The sequence below is a fragment of the Acomys minous genome (genome assembly GCF_964271855.1).
Source record: "Acomys minous genome assembly, chromosome: 16".
Lineage (NCBI taxonomy): Eukaryota > Metazoa > Chordata > Mammalia > Rodentia > Muridae > Acomys > Acomys minous.
The window spans coordinates 75,244,824-75,266,449 of record NC_140498.1 but is presented as its reverse complement, the minus strand read 5'-3'; the positions used below and the strand labels follow the sequence as shown (position 1 = coordinate 75,266,449).

General features: G+C 47.5%; 1 protein-coding gene across 14 annotated transcripts in view; it reads right to left on the bottom strand.

The window, feature by feature from the left end:
• GTF2I (general transcription factor IIi) overlaps positions 1 to 21,626 on the bottom strand; it is a gene marked incomplete at its 3' end in the record, with an annotated part of 85,252 nt that overhangs the window by 19,361 nt on the left and 44,265 nt on the right. For 5 of the 14 annotated variants that reach the window (XM_084764586.1, XM_084764590.1, XM_084764580.1 and 2 more), the window contains 7 exons: positions 20,972 to 21,028; positions 18,978 to 19,040; positions 12,083 to 12,196; positions 11,206 to 11,271; positions 9,123 to 9,306; positions 6,181 to 6,239; positions 4,868 to 4,939 (listed from right to left, as the gene is read on the bottom strand). In XM_084764586.1, the coding sequence (XP_084620712.1) occupies positions 4,868 to 4,939; positions 6,181 to 6,239; positions 9,123 to 9,306; positions 11,206 to 11,271; positions 12,083 to 12,196; positions 18,978 to 19,040; positions 20,972 to 21,028 (615 nt within the window). Of the gene's footprint in view, positions 1 to 4,867; positions 4,940 to 6,180; positions 6,240 to 9,122; positions 9,307 to 11,205; positions 11,272 to 12,082; positions 12,197 to 18,977; positions 19,041 to 20,966; positions 21,029 to 21,626 lie in introns of those variants that run through there. The other 9 variants (XM_084764588.1, XM_084764589.1, XM_084764592.1 and 6 more) reach the window with 4 other exon arrangements.

Sequence of the window (21,626 nt, the reverse complement as noted above, 5' to 3'; positions counted from 1 at the left end):
GGAACACCCCCAAAAGCAAAGCTTCAAACACAAGAGCCAGCCATGGGGAGGAGCCTACAATCCCAGCACTCAGGAAGCTAAGGCAGGGGATGTGGAGGTCCCAGCTAGCCTGGGCAGAGTGTGGGGTGGGTGGGGTAGGGGGGTATAAATGCATTTACTAATCTCTAGTCTGAAACTACATCCAAACAGCTTTAAAAAGAAATATTCCAGCCAGTGTGGTGGCACATGCCTTTAATCCCAGCACTTGGGAAGCAGAGGCAGGTGGATCGCTGTGAGTTCGAGGCCAGCCTGGTCTATGGAGAGAGTCCAGGACATCTAGGGCTACACAGAGAAACCCTGCCTTGAAAAAGAAAGAAAGAAAGAAAGAAAGAAAGAAAGAAAGAAAAAGAGTCCAATGACTGGCACCAAGCCAGCAGACAGATGGCCCCTGTAGGTGACCTCTGCATATTCTGCAAGCTCCAGGGATCCCGCTGCTGAGACTACAAGGGCAGCACCATGCGTAAGGTTCCGGAGAACAACCGCAGGGCCTCAGGCTCTAACAGTGAGCCAGCTCCCCAACCCACATGGTCGTCCCTCCTATTAGCAACAACTGAAGGGCTCCAATGTGTCTGAGAAGCCACACACAAGTGCATCACCATCACAGCAATATAAAGAATGTACCAAGAGGAACAGAAAATGGCCACACGGCTCAGGTCCAAACCTGTTTTACCTGTTAAATAAGACAGACTAGACCTAATTTTAACATGCCTTCTAGGAAATAGAATAATGTTTGAATTGACAATAGTTGAGAAAAAAGGTGAAGGCTGGGTACAGTGGCAAAGGCCTTAATCCCAGCACTAAGAAGGCAGAAGCAGAGGCAGGGAGACTGCTGCAAGTCGGGGGCCAGCCTGGGCTACACAGTGAGACCTGTCTCAAGAAGGGGAAAAAGGAGCAAAGGGCAAAGACACTGCCTACTGGTCAACTAGGGCTCCAGTGATCCTGTGTGTCCCTCCAGTCCCCACCTGCCTAGTCTGCAGCCTTCTCCAAGCCACGATCAGCAAGTCCTGCCCATAACAAGTGCTCCCAAGATGGGCCAGGGCCGGGCCTCCCCGCCTGAGCTGTCTGCACTGTAGGAAGGAGGGCACAGGTGCCAGTTACGGGCAGTAGATTCTAGTGAAAGTAGAGCAAACGCCTGGGTGATTTTGGCGAGATCACCTCAGAAACCTTACAAAGACCGCCAATAGCTGCTGACTTCTCACCAGCTCTCAAACAGCCACACTTTTAGATCCACCAAAATGCTAACCCAGTAAATTTCTTTTTTAGGATGATGGTCACTGGGAATAAAATTCTGGGTTTTATGTATAAAAAGCAAGCAGTCTACCACATTCTCAAACCTCTTAATCTATTTTCTCTCTTCTTGGCAGTGGTGGTGATGAGGGTGTACAGCTTTAATGCCAGCACTTAGGAGGCAGAGGCAGGCAGATCGAGGCCAGCCTGGTCTACAGAAAGAGTTCCAGGACAGCCAGGGCTACACAGAAACCCTGTCTCAAAAAACAAAACAAATGTTGTCTAAAATTATTTTGTAGTATTGGGGACCAAACCTAGGGCCTTCAGGCATGCCAAGCAAGCACCTTACAAAGAGGCAGATCCTGGGCCCCAGCCTTTCCTCAGCTACACTTGAAAGAGCGGCCTATCTTCGACAGGCTGCTTCTGCTTTCCTCCCGCTTCCTGCCTCTGCCACTTCTTCTTGGGTGACAATAACAGCCAACAGTGATACTCTAGGAGCGCAAGACACTCAGAAGCACATGTCATTCCTACACACCAACAGGATGACACAACAGTGACATCCCCAACAATAAACAACGGCCATCACCTGATTGAGGTTGCTCAGTTAGGGAAGTACTGGCTGGGTTCTTTCCTGCCCCCGCACTGATTTACATACCAGGAGGACAGGAAGGCTCAAACCCTGACATGTCCGGGGAGATAGTTACTTCCCACTTTGCCACTATCCCAGTGTAGGAAAGAAAGAAAGAAAGAAAGAAAGAAAGAAAGAAAGAAAGAAAGAAAGAAAGACAGAAAGAGAGAAAGAGAAAGAGAGAGAGAAAGAAAGAAAGAGAAAGAAAGAGAGAAAGAGAGAGAAAGAGAGAAAGAAAGAGAGAGAGAAAGAGAGAGAGAAAGAAAAGAAAGAGAGAGAAAGAAAGAAAGAGAGAGAAAGAAAGAAAGAGAGAGAGAAAGAAAGAAAGAGAGAGAGAAAGAAAGAAAGAGAGAGAAAGAAAGAAAGAGAAAAAGAAGGAAGGAAAGAAGGAAGGAAGGAAGGAAGGAAGGAAGGAAGGAAAAGTTGATTTGTTCCTGACACAGGGAAGAGTGAGGAACAAAAAGTACTTGGGGCTAGAGAGCTGGCTCAGCAGGTGAGAGCACTGGCTGCCTTTGCAGAGGACCTGGTTAGGCTCCCAGTGCCCATACGGCTGCTAACAACCACTTGTGCTCCGGTTTCCAGGAGATCCAAAAGCCTCTTCTGACCTCCGTGGACACCAGACACTCCAGTGGGGAACAGAAATGGACAGAAACATGTACAGACCGGACACCTTTACAAAGAACTTTTTTAAAAAGGCACTATAATGTTAAGAAACCAAAAACATTAAGTGTCCAAACGTCTAAGATTCAAAGCAAAACATGGCGGCTTTGCTTTAAGCTTTTAGTTTAAGGCCGGCCTAGGTTACATAGTAAATTCCAGGCTGGCAAAGACTACATACCGTCCTAAACCAATAAAAACAAAAAAACCAAAATAACCACCTGAAACAGGGAATCTGATGATGTGGGAGGTGCTGGCCTAGTGTGTGCAAAGCTCTGGAGTCTACTCTCTCAGCGTCACCCAAACCCAGCATTGCCAATTGCGTCTCTAATCTCAGCACTCAGAGGCAGGGAGAATCACTGTGAGTCTGTGGCCAGCCTGGGCTACATACCATCTGCATAGTAAGACTTGGTCAACAACAAAGCCAGTAATAAATACATAGCAAACCCCAAGAAACCCAAAACAGGCTCATGGTGGCCCTAGGAGGCCAGTGGACAGATGCGTGTCCTGGCCCTAATGTGCGTCTTATGTCACAGCAACAAATGACCTTGGACCCAAAAGAAAACTCAACCCAAATGGTCAAAGGCCTACACTGCGTAAATGAACTTCATGAAGCAATTATTTAGGGCTGGGTGTGGCTCACAGAGGAGGACCTGCCCAACATCTGCCAGGACAAGGTAGAGCATTTGCCTAGGGTGTGCAAGGCCCACTCCACTCCAACACAAAACAAAGCCACGAGGGTTTAATCTATTGTCTTCTGTATGGTTTTACAGCTTCTTATATCAGGGTACAGTGGTGCACGCCTGTAATCCCAGCACTCAGCAGGCAGAGGCAGGAGGATCTATCTCTGTGAGTTCGAGGCCAGCCTGGTCTACAAAGCGAGTCCAGGACAACCAAGGCCACACAGTGAAACTCCGTCTCGAAAAACCAAAACAATAACAAAACACTTCTTATAATTAATTTTAAAAGCAACAGGAAATACATTAGGTTAAGCCAAATCATATCATCTCATTCCTAAAACAAAACAAAACAAAACAAAAAACAAAAAAATCCATCCGGGGCTGGAAAGATGGGTCAGCAGTTCAGTGAGAGCTTGCTGCTCTTCCAGGGAACCTGGGTTCAGAATAGGTGGCTATGACTGCCTATAACACCAGTCCTAGGAGACCTAACACCCTGCTCTGGCTTCTGTGGGCACCAGCACACATGTGGAACCCACCCACACATATACACAAACTCATATATGTAATTTTTAAAAAACTTGCTTGTGATGTTTAGTTTAGAAGAATGTGGGACTCGGTGGTTAATGTCTCAGTCTGATGTTTCCAAACAGCCAGAGCTCGGTCTATAATGGTGGACTCCCTTTCTCAGCAAGGTTCTCTCTTCCCCTGATCTGGGGAACCCTAGATCCCCTAAGGAGCATCACATAGGCCTCAGGGAAGATCATAGGCCTGGCCCTTTCCTGATAGAACCTGTTCAGCAAGCACCTGGGGATTCCTGGAAATACTCTTTAATCACATCTGGAAGTTCTTCCCCCACCCATAGGATAATTAAGTACTGTGTTTTCCTTCTTGTGATGGGACCCCATGCTACTGCACCACTGCAGGTAAATCAAGTGTCCTGGCACCCCGAGCCCCAGGGCATCAGACACATTCACCTTCAAACCCCTCCCCACTGCCAAGGTTTATAAATCCCTCATTCATGAAAATAAAGGTTGGCTGGCCTGCTCTCGCAATTCCTCCAATCCACCATGACAGTCAGAGACTCTGTTTATTCTGGGGAAGAATTGCCGCTGGACGCCTGGGGCTTGACTGCCAGCCAAAGCAGTCAAGGCAGCGATGGTGGAGCAGCCTTGGCAGCCACTGAAGCCTGCTCCATTGCAGCAAGATGGGTGCTGACCGCTGGTGAAGGCCCCGCCTGGCCTATGTCTCACGGCACCTGCCTTCCGGTGCATTCTCCTGCATCCTCTGCCATGCTTAGCACAGCAGCTTAACTAACGACCTGTAACACCGTGGTTTAGTCACAGGCCTTTGGAAGACCCGAGTTTCCACTGTCACCTGATACCGCCATTTCATTTTAAAAGAGCTAAGCTGTAACACCCAGTGGAACTCATTTCCCTCAACCCCGTGAGACCGGGTGCCCTGGCCTAATGCACAGGCCTTGCCCTAAAGCACTCTAGTTGTTCCCAAGGAAATGGGACCTTGGTTCTTGAGGTCCATCTGCTGTTTTCCAGATGCAATCAGCGCCTGGACCAGTCCTCCAGATGTGGGAAGCAGGCCACCCACCAGACACTGAACAACAGGGGAAAAACATACTTACCAAATTTCTTGCAGAAAAGCTGGTCAACCATCTTCCTCAATTTGGTGATCCGAGCATACCACTCTTCCTTTACTGTGAGGGAACAAGCACGAGTGTTACCGCTTAGCAGATTTTACTTACTTAGGTTGTTAAATGTTATGAGAATACATTGTTAATTATCCCCCCTTCGTTTGACAGAAGTTTTCTCTAAAGGTTCAGGAAAAACTTATTATTCTATATGAGGCAACTTCTGCTCTACCCAGAGGAATACAAAACAAACTATGATCTCTTTCTACATCCTGAATTAGATAGAACTAATGAGAAATCAGCCAACTGACAAATGCAGGCTTTACAATACGCTTGTTAGTTCATTTATTTCTATAACAGTATCTCATTAGCCCTGGCTGGACCATCAGCCTGATACCTCCCATGCACTGGGATTAAAAGCAAGAGCCAGCCCCATACCCACCCCGGCCAGCTAGAGTACAACTGGCAGATCTTCCCAAAAATGCAGGACCTATTTGGCCAACTATGTGTCACAGCTTCTGTTGACCTGACACAAAGCCAGGCATACCCAGGAAGAGGGAATCTTGATCTTTGTTTTGTTTTGTTTTTAAGATTTATTTATTTATTATCATGTATACAGTGCCCTGCCTGCATGTACACCTGCAGGCCAGAAGAGGGCATCAGATCATATTACAGATGGTTGTGAGCCAGCATGTGGTTGCTGGGAATTGAACTCAGGACCTCTGGAAGAGCAACTAGTGCTCTTAACCACTGAGCCATCTCTCCGGCCCAGGATGAGGAACGTTTCCATCACACTGGCCTGTGGGGCTTGTGGGGCATTTTCTTGCCTACTGACTGATGTGGGAAGGCCCAGCCCACTGTGGGTGGTGCCATCCCCGGAAAAGTTTTAAAGGGTAGCTGAGCACGGCAAGAGAAGCCAGAGGGCAGCATCCCTTCACAGCCTTTGCTTCAGTGTCGGCCTCCAGCTCCTGCCTGGGCGTCCCTTGTGCTGGACGACAGCCCACAAGTCAGATAAGCTCTCTTCCTCAAACTGGTTCTGTCAGTGTTTTTCACAGCAGCAGAGATGCTTTGGAGCTCTGGCTTTGGAGCACGATGCACCCATCTATCTGTGGTTACTGCGGAACACCTGTCTGTCGCTGCTCTCCGGAGCACTAGAACTCTGGAGCGCATGCTCTGTAACGACTCCCACTTGCTGGTCAAAGGCCTCTTTCTTTATGAGGACAGCAGCCTGAAGAGGAGGCTGCGCTGCCCTGAGTGGTCACAACTCCGCAGTCAGGGCAGTGTACACCTGGAGCCTGGAGACCCACCTCCTGATGCTGGCTTATCAAGCTGCAAATCTTCCCGTGTTGAGTTCAGAAGCTCGTGCCTAAAGGGAGAGAACTGAATGGTGAGTACTTGCCAGGCGGCAGCTAGCAAGAAGGCAAACACAGCACACATGCAGTACCCACCCGCCAAGGCTGACGGCATGCCTGCACACCTACACCAAGTGACAGCACCTTAGCTGTCTTAGAAGACGCTTCATGGAACAGGTCCCCTTGGTGAAAAGACATCTCTGCTACAGATATATATTTTTTAATGTTATGGTAATTTAATCCTTTAACTTTATATTGTATTCAAAACTACATGTTTCTAGCTGGGCATTGGTAGTGCATGCATTTAATCCCAGCAATCAGAGAGGCAGAGGCAGGGGGATCACTGTGAGTTCGAAAGCCAGCCAGGTCTACAAAATCAATTCTAGGACACCCAGGGCTACACAGAGAAACCCTGTCTTGAAAAACCAACGCGCGCGCACACACACACACACACACACACAGAGGTTTCTCAAAGGTCCATATGAACTTGTTTTTGTTGTTCTTTGTTTTTAAAGGTCTCTACATAACAGCATTTGTATGTGCAGGACAAGAGGGAGGGTCTTATTTTTCTCAATAATCAGATAACCCATAGAACACATAAACCCTAAATCACACACCCTGTGGACCTCTCTGCTGGAGTGGAGGGCGGAGGACTATTCCAACACTCTTGACACATCAGGAGGTGAGGGAGGCTAGGACGGTGGACACAACTCTCAACATGTGGGCTGTGGTGTAAAGCGCTTGCTAAGGTCTCTAAGGCCACGTTTGGACAGGTAGAGCAGTTAAGGTTTTCATGGACACTTAGGACAGCTACACCCTGTGAACTGTGACCCTGTCATTCACACAGCCTAGGATGTTTGAAAGCAAAGACTCCATTTCTTTTTTCAATCTTGTAACAATTATTACAAACTTTAAGTATTACATTTACTTCATGCTCTTTTGAGACAGGGTCTCCCTATGTAGCCGTGGCTGACCTGGAACTCACTATGTAGACCAGGATGGCCTCAAACTATAAAGATCCTCCTGCCTCTGCCTCCTGAGTGGTGAGAGTAAAGGCCATGCTACAACAACATGACATTCCTTTCCATGTCCTGGCACACGTATTCCGACCTATTTACTAGACTGACAGTCTTCTGGCCCTTTCATTTTATTTTACCTCATTGTTTTTTAAATTTTTACTTATGTTTATTCGCCTGCACGTCTGTGTGAGGGTGTCGGATCTCCTAGAACTGGATTACAAATAACAGTGATCTGCCATGTGGGTGCTGGGAATTGAACCCAGGACCTCTGGAAGAGCAGTGCTTCTAAACTGCTGAGTCCTCTCTCCAGCCCCTGGCCCTCTCAGTTTAGATGCATGTTTGCCACTTTATTTTACAGATTATCTTCCACCTAGGCCTTCACAGATCTAAGAGGTTTGCTCTGTCTTCATTTGCCATGATCACTTCACAAACGCCCTCCTACATCTTTAAGCTTTATGCTGTAATCTTGCTCAAACAATAGGGAGGTTGGGTCACCAAGATGGCTAAAGCACATACTGCCAAGCATGACAGCCTGAGTTTGACCCACAGAATGCACCTAGTGGAAAGAACAGATTCCTAACACTCTCTGACTTCCACACGTACATGCAGATGTGCACAGCATGCATACACACAATAATAAATGTAAAAAAGTTAAAAACAAAAACCAAATACATATGGGCTGTGTGGGTGGCTGCCATTTTAAGAAGGGCATACTATATTAGCACCACCCCCGACCGACAGCTGCACTTGGTTAGGGAATAGCGAAGGAAGTCGTCTTTGCTATGCTTTTCTTTTTCTTTTTTCTTTTTATTAAGAATAGTGGTTTGTCTGCAGGCCAGAAGAGGGCATCAGATCTCACTATAGATGGTTGTGAGCCATCATGTGGTTGCTGGGAATTGAACTCAGGACCTCTGGAAGAGTAGGCAGTGCTCTTAACCTCTGAGCCATCTCTCCAGCCCCTTGCTAAACTTTTCACAGTGTGGGGGATGGACAACATTTGCCTTATTTTCCTTTTCATTCCTCCTTCCAAGCTGTGCTTATTTTAATTTTCCAATCTGTTGTTGACAGGCTTTCAGGTTTCCAGATTTAAAAGCATGGTTCTCATCCTCCCTAATGCTGTGACCCTTTAACACAGTTTCTCATGTTGTGTGGTGACCACCAATCATAAAATTACTTTTGTTGCTACTTCCTAACTGTAAATTTGCTGTTATCAATCATAATGTAACTATTTTTGAAGCAGAGGTTTGCCACAGGTTGAGAACCACTGCCTAAAAGCAACACACAGATGCTATAGCTACTTTCCTTAGTGTGAAAGTCAGGAAGGATTGCAGGCCTACCCAGTGGGCAGGATTAAAAAGCCAACCCCGGCCAGACCTAAGCACACTTTGTACATTCACAGTACAAGACGGAAGAACGGCTGCTGTGGGGTGGCTCCACACAGCGCTTTCCCACAAGCAAGAGACCAGGGCTCAGACCCTCAGCACTCAACACATGTCAGGGAGACGACGTGACCGCCTCTAATTCCAGTCACAGACGGCAGAGACAACCACCAGAGCAACATAGGCCAGACAGACCAGCTGAGAGAGCCCATCTCAAAAGAATAAGGTGGAAGAGCGAGCCACCATATTAACCTCCAGGCCTACAAATACACCAGCACACACACATGCATGTATGTGTCAGAAAAGAACACACACCACACATACAAACACAGGAACAAAGAAAAAGTAGAAGATAACGAGATACAACCACTTAAACTTTCAAATACAGTCTGTGGTTAACGAGTATTTGTCATCATTAAAAACAAACAGGAAAACAAAAACAAAAAGCAAAACAAAACAGAGAAGCGCCCCCCCCCCCAAGTGCACACACGCCTCTTACTTCTTAATGACGAAGCGGATGCGCTCCTTGGCTAGCAGTATCCTCTCCAGGCGGGGAATGCCGTACGTCGACGGCCTTCTGAAAGGGATCCCTTCAGGAAGCCCTTCCACATAAAGGTCTTCAACATGGGACTGGAAAAGAGGGTATGGGATCGTCACCGGACCTTTGGCTTTTATAGCTTGAGCTTTAGGATGAAAAGAGAAAGGGACATCATTACAAGACAAGGCTCTGAGCAAACGCCACGACAGAGTGACAAGCGATTCCCAATGCTGCTGTCCCCATAAGGCTGTGGCAGCCAAAGCCACAGCAGGCAGGATGTATATTATAAAAATGCAACTGCCCAGTGTTTAGAACCTAAGCATTTGTCATCCACCACTGAACCTGTAAAATGACTTCTTTTTTGGGTTTTGGTTTTTCAAGACCCGGTTTCTCTCTGTGTAGCCTTGGTCATCCTGGACTCACTCTGTATACCAGGCTGGCCTCAAACTCACAGAGATCCACCTGCCTCTGCCTCCCGAGTACTGGGATTTTAGGCATGCACCACCACGGCCGGTGTAAAATGACTTCTCACAAGTAACAGAGTGGAAGACATCTTGACCTGCATCACTTGTGCTAACAGCTCTTTATCTACCCCAGGGTAAAACAACACAGCAGTCATAGACCATGTCCTCCAGGCTGTGGACACCGAGTCCCCACCACACCAGCGTCACACTAGCCAGTGTTCCATGTACAGATGTTTGCATTAAAGCTTCAAGCATGTCAACATGTCGGTGGCTGGATTGGACACATAGCTAAACCTTCCAACCCAAACACCACAGTGAGAATTCCTCCTTCTGGGCCAATTAGTACTGAGGTTGCTTTCAACTTATAAAACACAAAGATTGCTATGACAATTTCACAGCACTTGGGACACAATTATTTTCTTATATATACAAAACAATCTTGGTGGCCTGATGGTGATTCCACCCCCTGGGGAGACAGAGGCAGGGGGATCTCTGTGAGCTCCGTGTCAGCCTGCTCTACATGGTGAGACATTGCCTCAAAGCAAACAAAACAGTCCAATAAATTAGTCTCAGCCAGAGCCTTGGTTTTTCATTGCCGAGGAGCAGAGGGTCAGGAAGTCGGTGTCATACTAAACTACGTCAGCTCAGGATGGTGATGACTGAGACAAGAAGGCACAGGGAACAAGGGCAGCCTGGGCATCAGCCGCGCATCCTGTCAGGACCGCGCTGTCCGCCCCGGATCTTCAGGATACACCTTCAGTCCTCATGCCCACTCAGAAGATGAGGTTCCCTGGCCTAGCCGTGTCCTGCCGGCTGTATCTCCCCACTTCTACACGGGCTGTCTCTGTCTTTCCTGCTTAATAGGTCGCTCAGAAGCTCCAGCTAAGGCCCAGACACAAGAGGAGGAGCACACTGAGGGAATCTTAAGGAATGAAAAGATGCACCATCTGACAAGCGGGTCACACTGTAACTCTAGACTTCCATTCAAGTTCTCAACCATCCTTAGAAATACATGTTGGGGGCTGAAGACATGGCACTTGCTGCTCTCACAGAGGTTGAGTTCCCAGTATGCACCGCAGCTCACAACCATCTCCGCACCAGGCACATAGGTGGTACAGAACATTCATGCACCCAAAAAACTGGTGCATTTAAAAAATAAATATTTTTAAAATGTTTCCCAGGGCTAAGATCAACAAAATGTAAAAATCTGTGGGTATACACCTGAGGCAGGCGTGGTGACGCACACCTTTAATCCCGCCACTCGGGAGGCAGAGAGAGAAGTGGGTGTCTGTGAACTGGATGCCAGGCTCATCTTCAGAGCTACATAGTGAGACTCTGTCTCCAAGAGAAAAGAGAGAGAGAGAGAGAGAGAGAGAGAGAGAGAGAGAGAGAAAGAAAGAAGGAAGGAGCGTGCGTGCGTGCGTACACGCTTTGCTTCCACCTAACGGTACCCTAGAAACTAAGTTTCAAGCATGCTCTATACTTGGACGGGACAGACGTGTGAGGAAGGCCCAGCTGACTGGCACAGCCGCCTGGCTAACCTGAGTGATGACCTCAAAGGACAACTGGTGTAGACATACCATATTTTCTTTCGAACAACTCTTCAACTTGTTTCCGTAGGTCAGTAATACGCGCGTTCCATTTCTCTGAAAATGAGGGGGAGGCGTTTTCAGTACCAGGGCAGTTTGGCACAGTGAGCTCTCCATAGCAGCCAGCCCGTCTGTCAGCCCGCCTCAGCCTGGCCTTTTCATCCCTTCCCGAGGGTCTGTCCTTTCTCTGTGGTTCTTGGGAGCAGTTAGAAACTGAGGGACATTTGACACTTATTTTTGGAACAGTCCAAAGCCTGCCTCTTTGTAGCTTTTAAACTTCTGAAAGACAGGAGGTCAGAAAAGGCCAGTCCAACTAAGCACTGCAAAGCAGCAATGAAGAGAGAGACAGGCCTACCCGGCCCCCTGGGACACCTCCTGAAGCATGTTAGCTGTGGAAATGCAAGGCTTTATTGGGAGGTAGCTGCAACTTCCACATGATGCTGAAAAAAATTAAGCACCCTCACATACACACGAACCCCAGTTAGAGCCAGTAGATGCAACAAAAACATGAGAGGTTCAGATACCTTTTCCAAGTTTGGGGTGAGCAAGGTAGAGCACTGGCCTAGATAATGCCCCCAGATGTATCCCATCATGAACCCCAAAACTAATTCACCCCAAGACTTCACTCAGTCCCTTAGCAGAACACACTGGCAACTGGAGCTACAATTCAAGTGGGCAACAGATCAAAACTGAAAACCAGGAGGGGACAAGTTCGCAAATGTGGCTTTCAGTCCTTTGAAGAATAACAGGGCGCCAAGTGGCCGACCCAATGCCACCTGCTCCCTGATGCTTACAGGCTTCACACAGATCCACCGCCTCCTCCATCATGGCCAGCCAGTGCCCGCCCCTCCTCCCAGCAGCTACTTACCAAAGTTGAACTCCCTCACTTTGCGCTTGCCAGCGTTGGTGGGCTCCGGGACTGGCGGAGGCGGGGGCGGCTCACTGCTCTTTGGCCTCTTGGTGGGTGGAGAGTAATCGTCATCTTGAGAAAGAAAACCTTCATTACTGCAAGCACCAGCAGCTGGGAGTAACAGCAGCGCAGGGCGAGGACAACCCTGGGCACTCAGGAGGACGGCACCGGGCCAGGCGAGGACAACTCTGGGCACTCAGGAGGACGGCACCGGTGCAGGGCGAGGACAACCCTGGGCACTCAGGAGGACGGCACCGGGCCGGGCCTCGCCCCCTCTGACCAGGCTCCCCCTTCTCCCCTTCTCCAAAATCTTCTGTGATTGGAGTTGAGTTCGATTTCACGTATTTTGAGAAAAAAGTTTTACTGGTGGCAGCTATTTCCACCACTGACAATACAAGTGTTAATAGAAAAAGAAGATGAAGGTGACTAGGACACGCTTACATATGATTCCAATGGCCTTAAACAGGGGCAGGGGAAAACTATGTCAAATATTGCAATCGGTTTCTGTTAGTTTAGGAAATTTGGTTTTTTGAGTTTTTTTGGGTTGTTTTGTTTTGTTGTTTGTTTGTTGCTTTTTTTTTTGTCTTTTTTTTGAGACAGGGTCTGTGTAGCCTTGGCTGTCCTGGACTCGCTTTGTAGACCAGGCTGGCCTCAAACTCACAGAGATCCACCTGCCTCTGCCTCCCAAGTGCAGGATTAAAGGCATGCGTCACCATGCCCAGCTGGAAATTTGTTTTTAATTTATTGGTTTTGTTGGGGCTCGACTCCCTGGCGTTGGCTCTCCCACTACGGCCTATATCAGCATTCTGTTGTTGTTGTTGTTACTTGACAGAGTGGCTCTGAACGTAGGATCCTCCTGCCTCGGCTTCCTAAGTGCCAGGACTATAGCAAGCACCACCAAGCTGGCTCTGTGAACATTCTCAATAGCACAAAGTTTCCAGAAAGAAGGGACCAGAGATGTTGACTCCCTCAACACAGGGCCGTGTACAATGTGGGCAGGATGGGGTACAGGGCACACACAGACCAGCACACTTGTGAGGCCCACGTTTATTTCAATGGCACAGCGGGGACCTCCAAGTGAAATCCAATCTCTCAACACACAGAAGAGTAAAGCTGAGGACGCCTGGCCCAAGTAAGAACAGCCACAGTTCCAGCACCACCTGCAAATATGGCTCACAAAATCTGTAAAGATTTAGTGTAAGTTGTCAGGTGTGGTGGCACACACCTTTGACCCTAGCCTTAGGAGGCAGAGACAGGTGAATCTCTCTATTCCAGGCCAGCCAGGGTTACACAGTAAGATTCTGTCTTACAAAGATAAAAAGAAAAAAAAGTGGGTAAAGAGGAAGATCAGAAATTCAAGGTTCATAGTCAGCTACACTCCAAGTCCAAGGCCAGCCTGGGATAGCACTGACCTTACCTCAACAATCAACCAATAAGTATGGGATAGAAATAATTCCGATTTACAGACAATGGCTATCAGAGACAACCATTCAAATACAACAGAATAATAAGCTAATTGTCTTAAGGCCTTAATTGTTACTCTCAAACAGACCTTTTATTAAAAAAGCCGAGCAGCTGAAGGCAGACACGGCGGCACAAGCCTGTGATCTCAGCACTTGAGAGACAGAGGAGGGCAAGTTGAGGCCAGCCTGGGCTTCCAGGAAGAGGGAGGAAACCAGGTGCCATGGCACACACTTGTAATCCCAGGACAGGGACAGACTCATCACAGACTCAAGGTAGGCTACAGAGTGAGTTCAAGGCCATCTTGGGATGCAGGAGACACTGTCTCATTTTTAAAAAAAGAAACAAAGAGAGGCCAGACAGTGGCTCAGAGATTCAACCCTGTAAAACAACTGGACACCCGAGTGCTCAGACTGAAGCCGACTTGGGTTTAACTCTGTCTACCAGGCCTCTCAAGAGATGTGGCTCAAACTGAGGCTGAGGGAAAACAGCCAGGCAGATTTTCTTCTATATCAACAGGCCACTTCTTTTTTTTTTTTTTTAAAGATGTATTTATTATGTATACAATGTTCTAACTGTATGTACACCTGCAGGCCTGAAGAGGGCGCCAGATCACTATAGGTGGTTGTGAGCCACCATATGGTTGCTGGGAATTGAACTCAAGACCTTTGGAAGAACAGCCAGTGCTCTTAACCTCTGAGCCATCTCTCCAGCCCAACAGGCCACTTCTTAAGCTGTACGTAGTAGCTCACATCTTTAATCCCAGCCCTTGGTAGGCAAAGGGAGGCAGTCTCTCTGAGTTCAAGGCCAGCATAGTCAACATAGTGAGTTTCAGGACACTCACAGCTATGCAGAAAGACCCTGCCTTAAAAACACAAAGAACAAAACCCATCTCGCTACTTAAGTCAGTCAAATTCATTCAACAGCCAGGCATGGTGGCACACACCTGTAGTCCTAGCACTCGGGAGGCAGAGACAGGAGGATCACTGTGAGTCCTAGAACAGCCACAGCTACACAGAGAAATCCTGTCTTGGAAGGGAGGAAGGGAAGGAGGGAGGGAGAGGGGGTGAGGGAGAGAGAGAGAGAGAGAGAGAGAGAGAGAGAGGGAAGGAGGGAGGGGGAGAGAGAGAAGGAGGGAGGGAGGGAGGGAGGGAGGGAGAGGGGGTGAGGGAGAGAGAGAGAGGGAGAGAGAGAGAGAGAGGGAAGGAGGGAGGGGGAGAGAGAGAGGGAGGGAGGGAGGGAGGGAGGGAGGGAGGGAGAGAGGGTAATACAAGACATACTGGTGTATATTTTATGAAGATAATCTAATTGGACATGACTATAAAAAGGCCTAGGACAGTATTTAGTAAAATTGACTTAGCAAAACCCCTCCATTTCACTCTCCTGTGAGAAATGAAGGTTCAGCAGCAGCAGCAAATACAACGGTGGCAGGGCCTGGTGGTGAGGCAGCTGCTCACAGAGCACCTCGCCAGGCTGCTAGTGGGGTGGGTTCCAGCTATAACTTGTCCTTTTGCACTGCTTCCTCGCTGGTTATGCACGAACTGTGTAAAACACTCCACACACCAGCTTAGCCAAGTACCTACAAAGCCAACAGCAGCCCCTTTGGCTTCCAGCTCCCTGCCAACGCAGTTCCACTATCACCGCGGGCTCTCCATGGGCTTCACCCCGCAGCCTCAAGGTGAAGGGTGGGAGCTGCTCCTGCTTCCGGCTGAGCATTCTTCTGGACAGAAGCATCGCCAGGCACGTGTAAGGCTCTTCTATTGTTGCATGACTACATGAGCACTTGCCCTCTCGGGGACATCCACGACCTGCTGCAGCCAATGCCCTGAGCGCTAATCTCACGCACACAAGAGGCCATCCTGACATCTACCTATTGCCAATCCTAAGCTTCCTGGCAACACCACAGCGCTGAAGAACACTATCCGAGCTCACTCGGCTCTCGTCTGGATGTGGTCAAGCGGCTGTTTGGTAGCACACTGAGCTCTGCAGTAATGTGTGGCAGTGCGCAGTGGGCGACCGGACAGACCGTAAGCATGCAGAAATATTTGCGTGGGCTTAAGAAAACAAGAACAACACATTCCCAGAGAGCTCGCCCATGAAAACACAACAGGAATCAGAAAACAAATTTAAAGCAACTTCAAGAAAACAATGAAGCAAAGTCAAGTTCAGGGGCTGGGCTGTAGCTCATGAATGTGTGCAAATGGCTCCGTGTGCTCAAACAGTTTGAGAGCAGGGCCCTTAAAGGCACTGCGTGATAAGGAACTGGTGTTCCAAAAACAGTCTATTAGCTAAAATAACTCTCACAAAAGCAAGAAAAAAACATACAAGGTTGACCGGCCACTTGTGTTGCGTGCGTGCGTGCATGTGTGTGTGTGTGCGTGCATGTATGTGTATCCGTGTCCACAGGACCTGTTTGGTGATAGTCATCACATAGCAATGCTGAGTCTGTAGAGTATGTACCACAAATGCCCTACATCTTTGTACTTATCAAAGGAAGCGGCAGTTCAACCTAACCCCAACTGTGAGCTCGATGCTCACTGCTCGGACAGTCAGGCTGCTCCAAAGCTTCCCAGACCCAGGTCCCTCATGTCAGCTGTGAGCTGCGAATGGCTGCCTCTGGCCACACAAGGACAGCCACAAACAAGAGCCCAGAAACCTGCCCTGATGCCTTATTCTTTTCTATAAACGATATGGGAAGTGTGGAAAGATACGACTGGGGAAACACTTATCCCCAGGCGGCAGTGGTGATCGTTTTTCATAAACCTTTCTTCAAAATAGAAGCACACCTCTAAAGAAAACCAAGTCTCTTCTCTGGCCATGCTTTTCCCTTTTTAAACAAGGATTTATTATTTTTATTTCATGTGCACAGATGTTTGGGTTCACGAGTGTACGTGTACCACATGCTTGCCTGGTGCCCTTGAACTCCAAAGGAGGATGCTGGGTTGGAACTGAAGGTATAGAAAGAAGATTGTTACGGGCGTCCTCTGCAGGAGCATCAAGTGCTCGTAACTACTGAGTCATCTCTGTAGCCCATGCTTTTCCTTTTAAAATGGTTTCATTCATGATAGGCAGAGATTTTTCTTGTCACTAAATATAGTACCACAATAGGGCCTTTTCCATCTCTTCAGTGTGTTTGCCTGTGCGATTTTAGTGCTGTAACACAGGAGTTACTTTGTAAACGACAATCTTAACACAGTCACTATACCAATTTGGTGCCCGGCGTGGCAGCGCACACCTTTAACCCCAGTACTCAGGAGGCAGAGGCCACTGGACCTATGGGAGTTCAAGGCCAGCCTGCTCTACATTTTCAAGTTTCAGGACATCCAGAGCTACATAAAGACCTTGTCTCAAAAAAAGAAAAAGGAAGAAACAAAGCCAGGCAGTGGTAGCACATGACTTTAGTCCCAGCACTAGGGGGGCAGAGGTGGATCTCTCAGTTTGGGGCTAACCTGGTATACACAGTGAGGTCCGTGACAGCCAGGGCCGCAAAGAGAAACCCTGTATTGAAAAGCTTGAAAAAACACAAGCCTAAAAACCCAAAACCCAACTTGGTTCTTCATCTTATCCAAAGTTTTATTTCTATAATTCAAAGAAGCACTTACTGTACTTATTTCTATATAAAAGACAAAGTTGATTTACATGCTTATAATTTTCTAGAAGTTAATTAGGGGTTTTCAATTTAAGAGTTTATAATGTCTTCATTCATTTACTGTATGTGTTTAGGGAAGAGTCCAGGTTTCCAATCAATAGGCCCTGGAGAGCAGGAGTTGGCTCTCTTTTACTGTGTAGGTCCTGGGGACTGAACTCAGGTCCTCAGGCTTGGTGACAAGTGCCTTGACCAGCTGAGCCACCTTGCCAGCACCCTTTTTTCCCCTTGCCAGTCCTTAACAGGTTTTTAACTTAAGGTGACAAAATTTCAATTCTTTAATTCACTACAAAGAATTCAAAATAGCTTTCAGGTTAATAAATTATGTTAATGAGAAAGACACATCTACGTGTTAAGTTACTGAAATTGACACATGACAAATGGAAAGATTTATTCTTTTTGGGTGAAAGCCATCAACCCCAGCTTCCACCTTCAGTATAATGGAGACACAACAGGACAGGTTACAGAGAGAGAAACAGAGAGGAGACAGAGCACACCCAAGCTCCCAAACCAAGAAAGGTTATGCTGTGGTTAGGATAAAAAAGAGCTGCCAACTGTGTGGTATTTGGGGATTTGGGGGTGGGCATGAGCTTTGCGACAAAAATTTGTATTTTAATGCATCTGTACATTTGCAATGACACAGATACACGCGTACACACTTGTATAGAAATCACCTATCAACAATGTACTGCCACCGTCCTCAGATGATGGGGCAGAGCAGGCGAGAATGTCAGAGCCCAGCTTCCTGTGCTGCTCAGGAACGCAGTCTGCGGAGGGGGCTCTTAGAGGAGTGCTGGAGAGGGAAGAAAAACCTGAATGGCAGTACCCGCCTTTAAAGCCAACTTGAGACAGAGGCAGGCAGATCCTGAGAGCTCAAGGTCAGGCTGGTCTATAAAACAGTTCCAGGACAGCCAAGACCTCCATAGTAAGACTCTACTCTAGAAAAAAATAAAAGAAAAAGAAAAATATTAAAGGCACATGCCTTTAGCCTCAGCACTCAGGAGGCAGAGCAAACAGACCTCTGTGAGTTCAAGGCCAGCCTGGTCTACATAGTATGTTCCAGGCCAGCCAGAGCTACATAGGGAGAGCCTGTCTCAAAACAAAAAAATAAAATAAAATAAAATTAGAGCTAAAGCAACTTAGCCATTGGAGATTATTTTAAACTTTATTTGCAGTCGTTGTTTCCAAACATTTTCAAAAGACAAATAGTAGATTATCCATTTAGGAGTATTTGGAGTTGGGGGAGGGCTTGCTTGCTTGCTTGCTTTAAAAGTTACTGATTCACCAAGTGTGATGGCATATGCCCATAGTCTCAGCTACTTGGGAAACTGAGGCAGGAGGATTGCAGGAGCCTAAGAGTTTGAGGCCAGCCTTGGCAGCCTTCTCCTCCCCTCTTCAGATACCAAGGGCTCCAGATTTTCTTAATTTCTTCTCTCATAACCCAAAAGCTCCCGGAACCTGCCTCTGGGAGCGGATCTAAGTCTGGATATGGGTTTTTGTTGGTTGTTTTTCCCCTTCTCAATTATCACTGCACAGTTTGGTCTACCACTGGGCAGGTCTCATTTAATTTGCACAGCTTAAATCTGTCATCCGGTACTCCCAGAGCAACTGGGGAGCCCTGCTGGGGCGTGGGCTGCTCTGTCCCCAGCTTCCTTAGGAAGAATGGAGATGCATACTCGGTGTGACTGTGACACAGATGCTCATGACCAGAAGTGAACTTTTGGAGTCAAGGCTTAAGTAACTAACCTTCAATAGTCACCTCAACTTCAGGGTCCTCACTTGTTTCTGAAGGGACATGTTGAGTAGAATCTTGAAAAAAATAAAATTCTAAAATGACATTCATTATTCAGCATGTTCCGTGTGCTCCAACACTTACTGTCTGGTACTCCAAAAGAAGCCTACAATAAAATGCAACTGGCATTTGAATTCATTTCATGTTCATTAAAAATATTTGACCCTTGATTATAACTAGGGATAAAAGAAAACGAAATGTAGGAAAACTATGGAAAATGTTAAGATAATATTACCAAGTTACCTGCTTCAGTGGACTCAAGAGCCCCGTGTTCCTGGAGGTAAGCGGGTACAGCAAAATCACACCTGTTTCCTTGCTAACTGCAGGGTAGCACATAAAGGCACGCTTGCTTTCTAGTCTGGGTACTACAGCCTCTCACCTTCCAGGAATCCTAGGAGTAGTCTATACTGGTAAAGGAAACCTCAACCAACTTTTTGCAAAGACAACCTTCATATCAAGAGAGAGCCAGTGCCACATGCATGCATGACTACAGCTGCCTCGCTCTGCAGGAGTCTCTGACTGAGATTTGTGCTGCTACACAGAACGGAACACATACACAGAGGGATACGTTAGTGCCAGAAGCGCGGGGAGTTTTCATTAGCTCTTTCACTTTGCAAAGGCTGAGAGATTAACTGATCTGCCAGAGATGGTGTCTGCTGCTGTTAGTACAGGACTAAGGAGCAGAAGCCAAGCGTACCTAGCTGCCAACGTGGGACACATAAACAAGAATTCCATCAGAAATACGTCTCCCCAGACCTCGTGTGTGCTGACAGACTTGGGAAACTGAGTAGTGGTCAAGGCGCTGGGTGAACCATGCGGCTCCCACGCAGAGGCCTCATGGTAGCAGCAATGCCCAACCCAACCTAAGACCTGCCACAGAGGACCATCAGATTACCTCCCACACCCACCAGGGCGCTCACCACTCAGTCACCTATGAAGAACATCGTTAAGTTAGCACAAGTATTCCTTTTTCTGTTTTATTGTTCTGAGACAGGGTTTCATTATGTAGCCCAGGCTGGCCTGGAACTCACCATGTAGCCCAGGTTGGCCTCAAACTCATGAGTGATCCTCCTGTCTCAGCCTCCCAAGTGCTGGGATAACAGGTGTGCGCTACCACACCCGGCTAGAATGTCAACAGTTCTGAGAGAAACGTACTCCTACGACAAAGCCTACTTCTGCAACTGAGAGTGCAAAGATCAGTCCATGTCTCTGGTAGGATCACTCCTTCACTAGAAGAAGGTAAAAGGCCAAATTCATGACTTCTTAAATAAAATGAAACAACAGACACACGAATGCAAAGTTCCAAGATAAATCCCCCTATGCTGTGTAAACAGCAGCTAACTCGGGGAGGCCCGATTCTGAAACAAGAGCTGGCCACCTCACCAGCCATCTCCTTGGAGGGCCATAGACAAGCCCTCTGTGAACTGCTCCTACCACTGGGCAGGGGGCGCCCACACACACTGGGGGGTGGGGACCGGGAGGGAGGAAACTAGCAGAGTGGCAGCCATTCCTGGGGTTGCTAGCTGTGGGTGCGGTAACAGCAAGAAAACAGAAAACTTCTCAGCCACGAAGTTTACCCACTGCTCTACCAACAAACTGGGGATGGTAGATAGTACACTTTAAAGTTAAAGAGACTACAGCCAGGAATCGTTTTCATTCTAAAACATGGAAAAAATAACAAATCAATTAACTTACTAAACTAAAACACTAGAGTTATTTATCCTCGGTGTACTTCCAACATGGCACAAGAACGCTAAAAAGAACAGAACAGTATGCTCATGTGGCGTCGCCAGGAGCATCCCTGAGCTCGGCAGGCAGGCCAGTGCCTGTTAGCACAGCCAGAGGCAGCACAAGCCTCCTCCTAAGGCCCGCGAGGCCACCTCTCATCCCGGAAGAGCAGGCTCAAGGGGCACCAAACAGGACAAACTCAAAGCCCTTCTTTCCTAACCTTCCGCTGGCACCTCCACTTCCGTTCCTTCGTTGCCTTCAGAAGAATGATGGCTTCCTAAAAAGAAAATGAACAGTGTATACTAAGCCAGTAAAAGAACGCTAACAGTAAAAGAAGAAAAGCTAGGTGGCCACACAATTTAATATAATAAACATACAAAGAGGGTTTTTTTTGCTTTTTGTTTTTAAACTCAGCAATAAATTCAAGCAATGTTTTCTAACTCAGGAAGGTAACTCTTCTGTTTGGAAACCGAAAACATTTGAAGGTACAAACACCCAGAACAAAACTAGGCAAGGCTGGCTGGGGACTTGGTATTAGCCACATGCTATGTAGTCACCACATGCTACGCTGCTGAGGGATGCTGGTTCTGAGGAGCAATTACAGTCCAGGTACCGAGCTCGTCTGCCAACGACTCACAAAAACACCAACTCTTTCTTGCCTAGAGACTTAACAAGTGTCAAAAGTAAGCAAAGTCAGGGCTTACTGTGTGTGCAGGGTTCCCTCTCCTTCCTACTATGGTAGAAGCTACAGACACCATGCCACAATTTAATCAAAGCTGTACTTAAAGCACTTGACTTGAAACTTTTCAAGACTATCTGTAGTTTCAAAAGCATTTTAGTTCAGGAAATAACCTGCCTGCTTCTGGACATGGGGC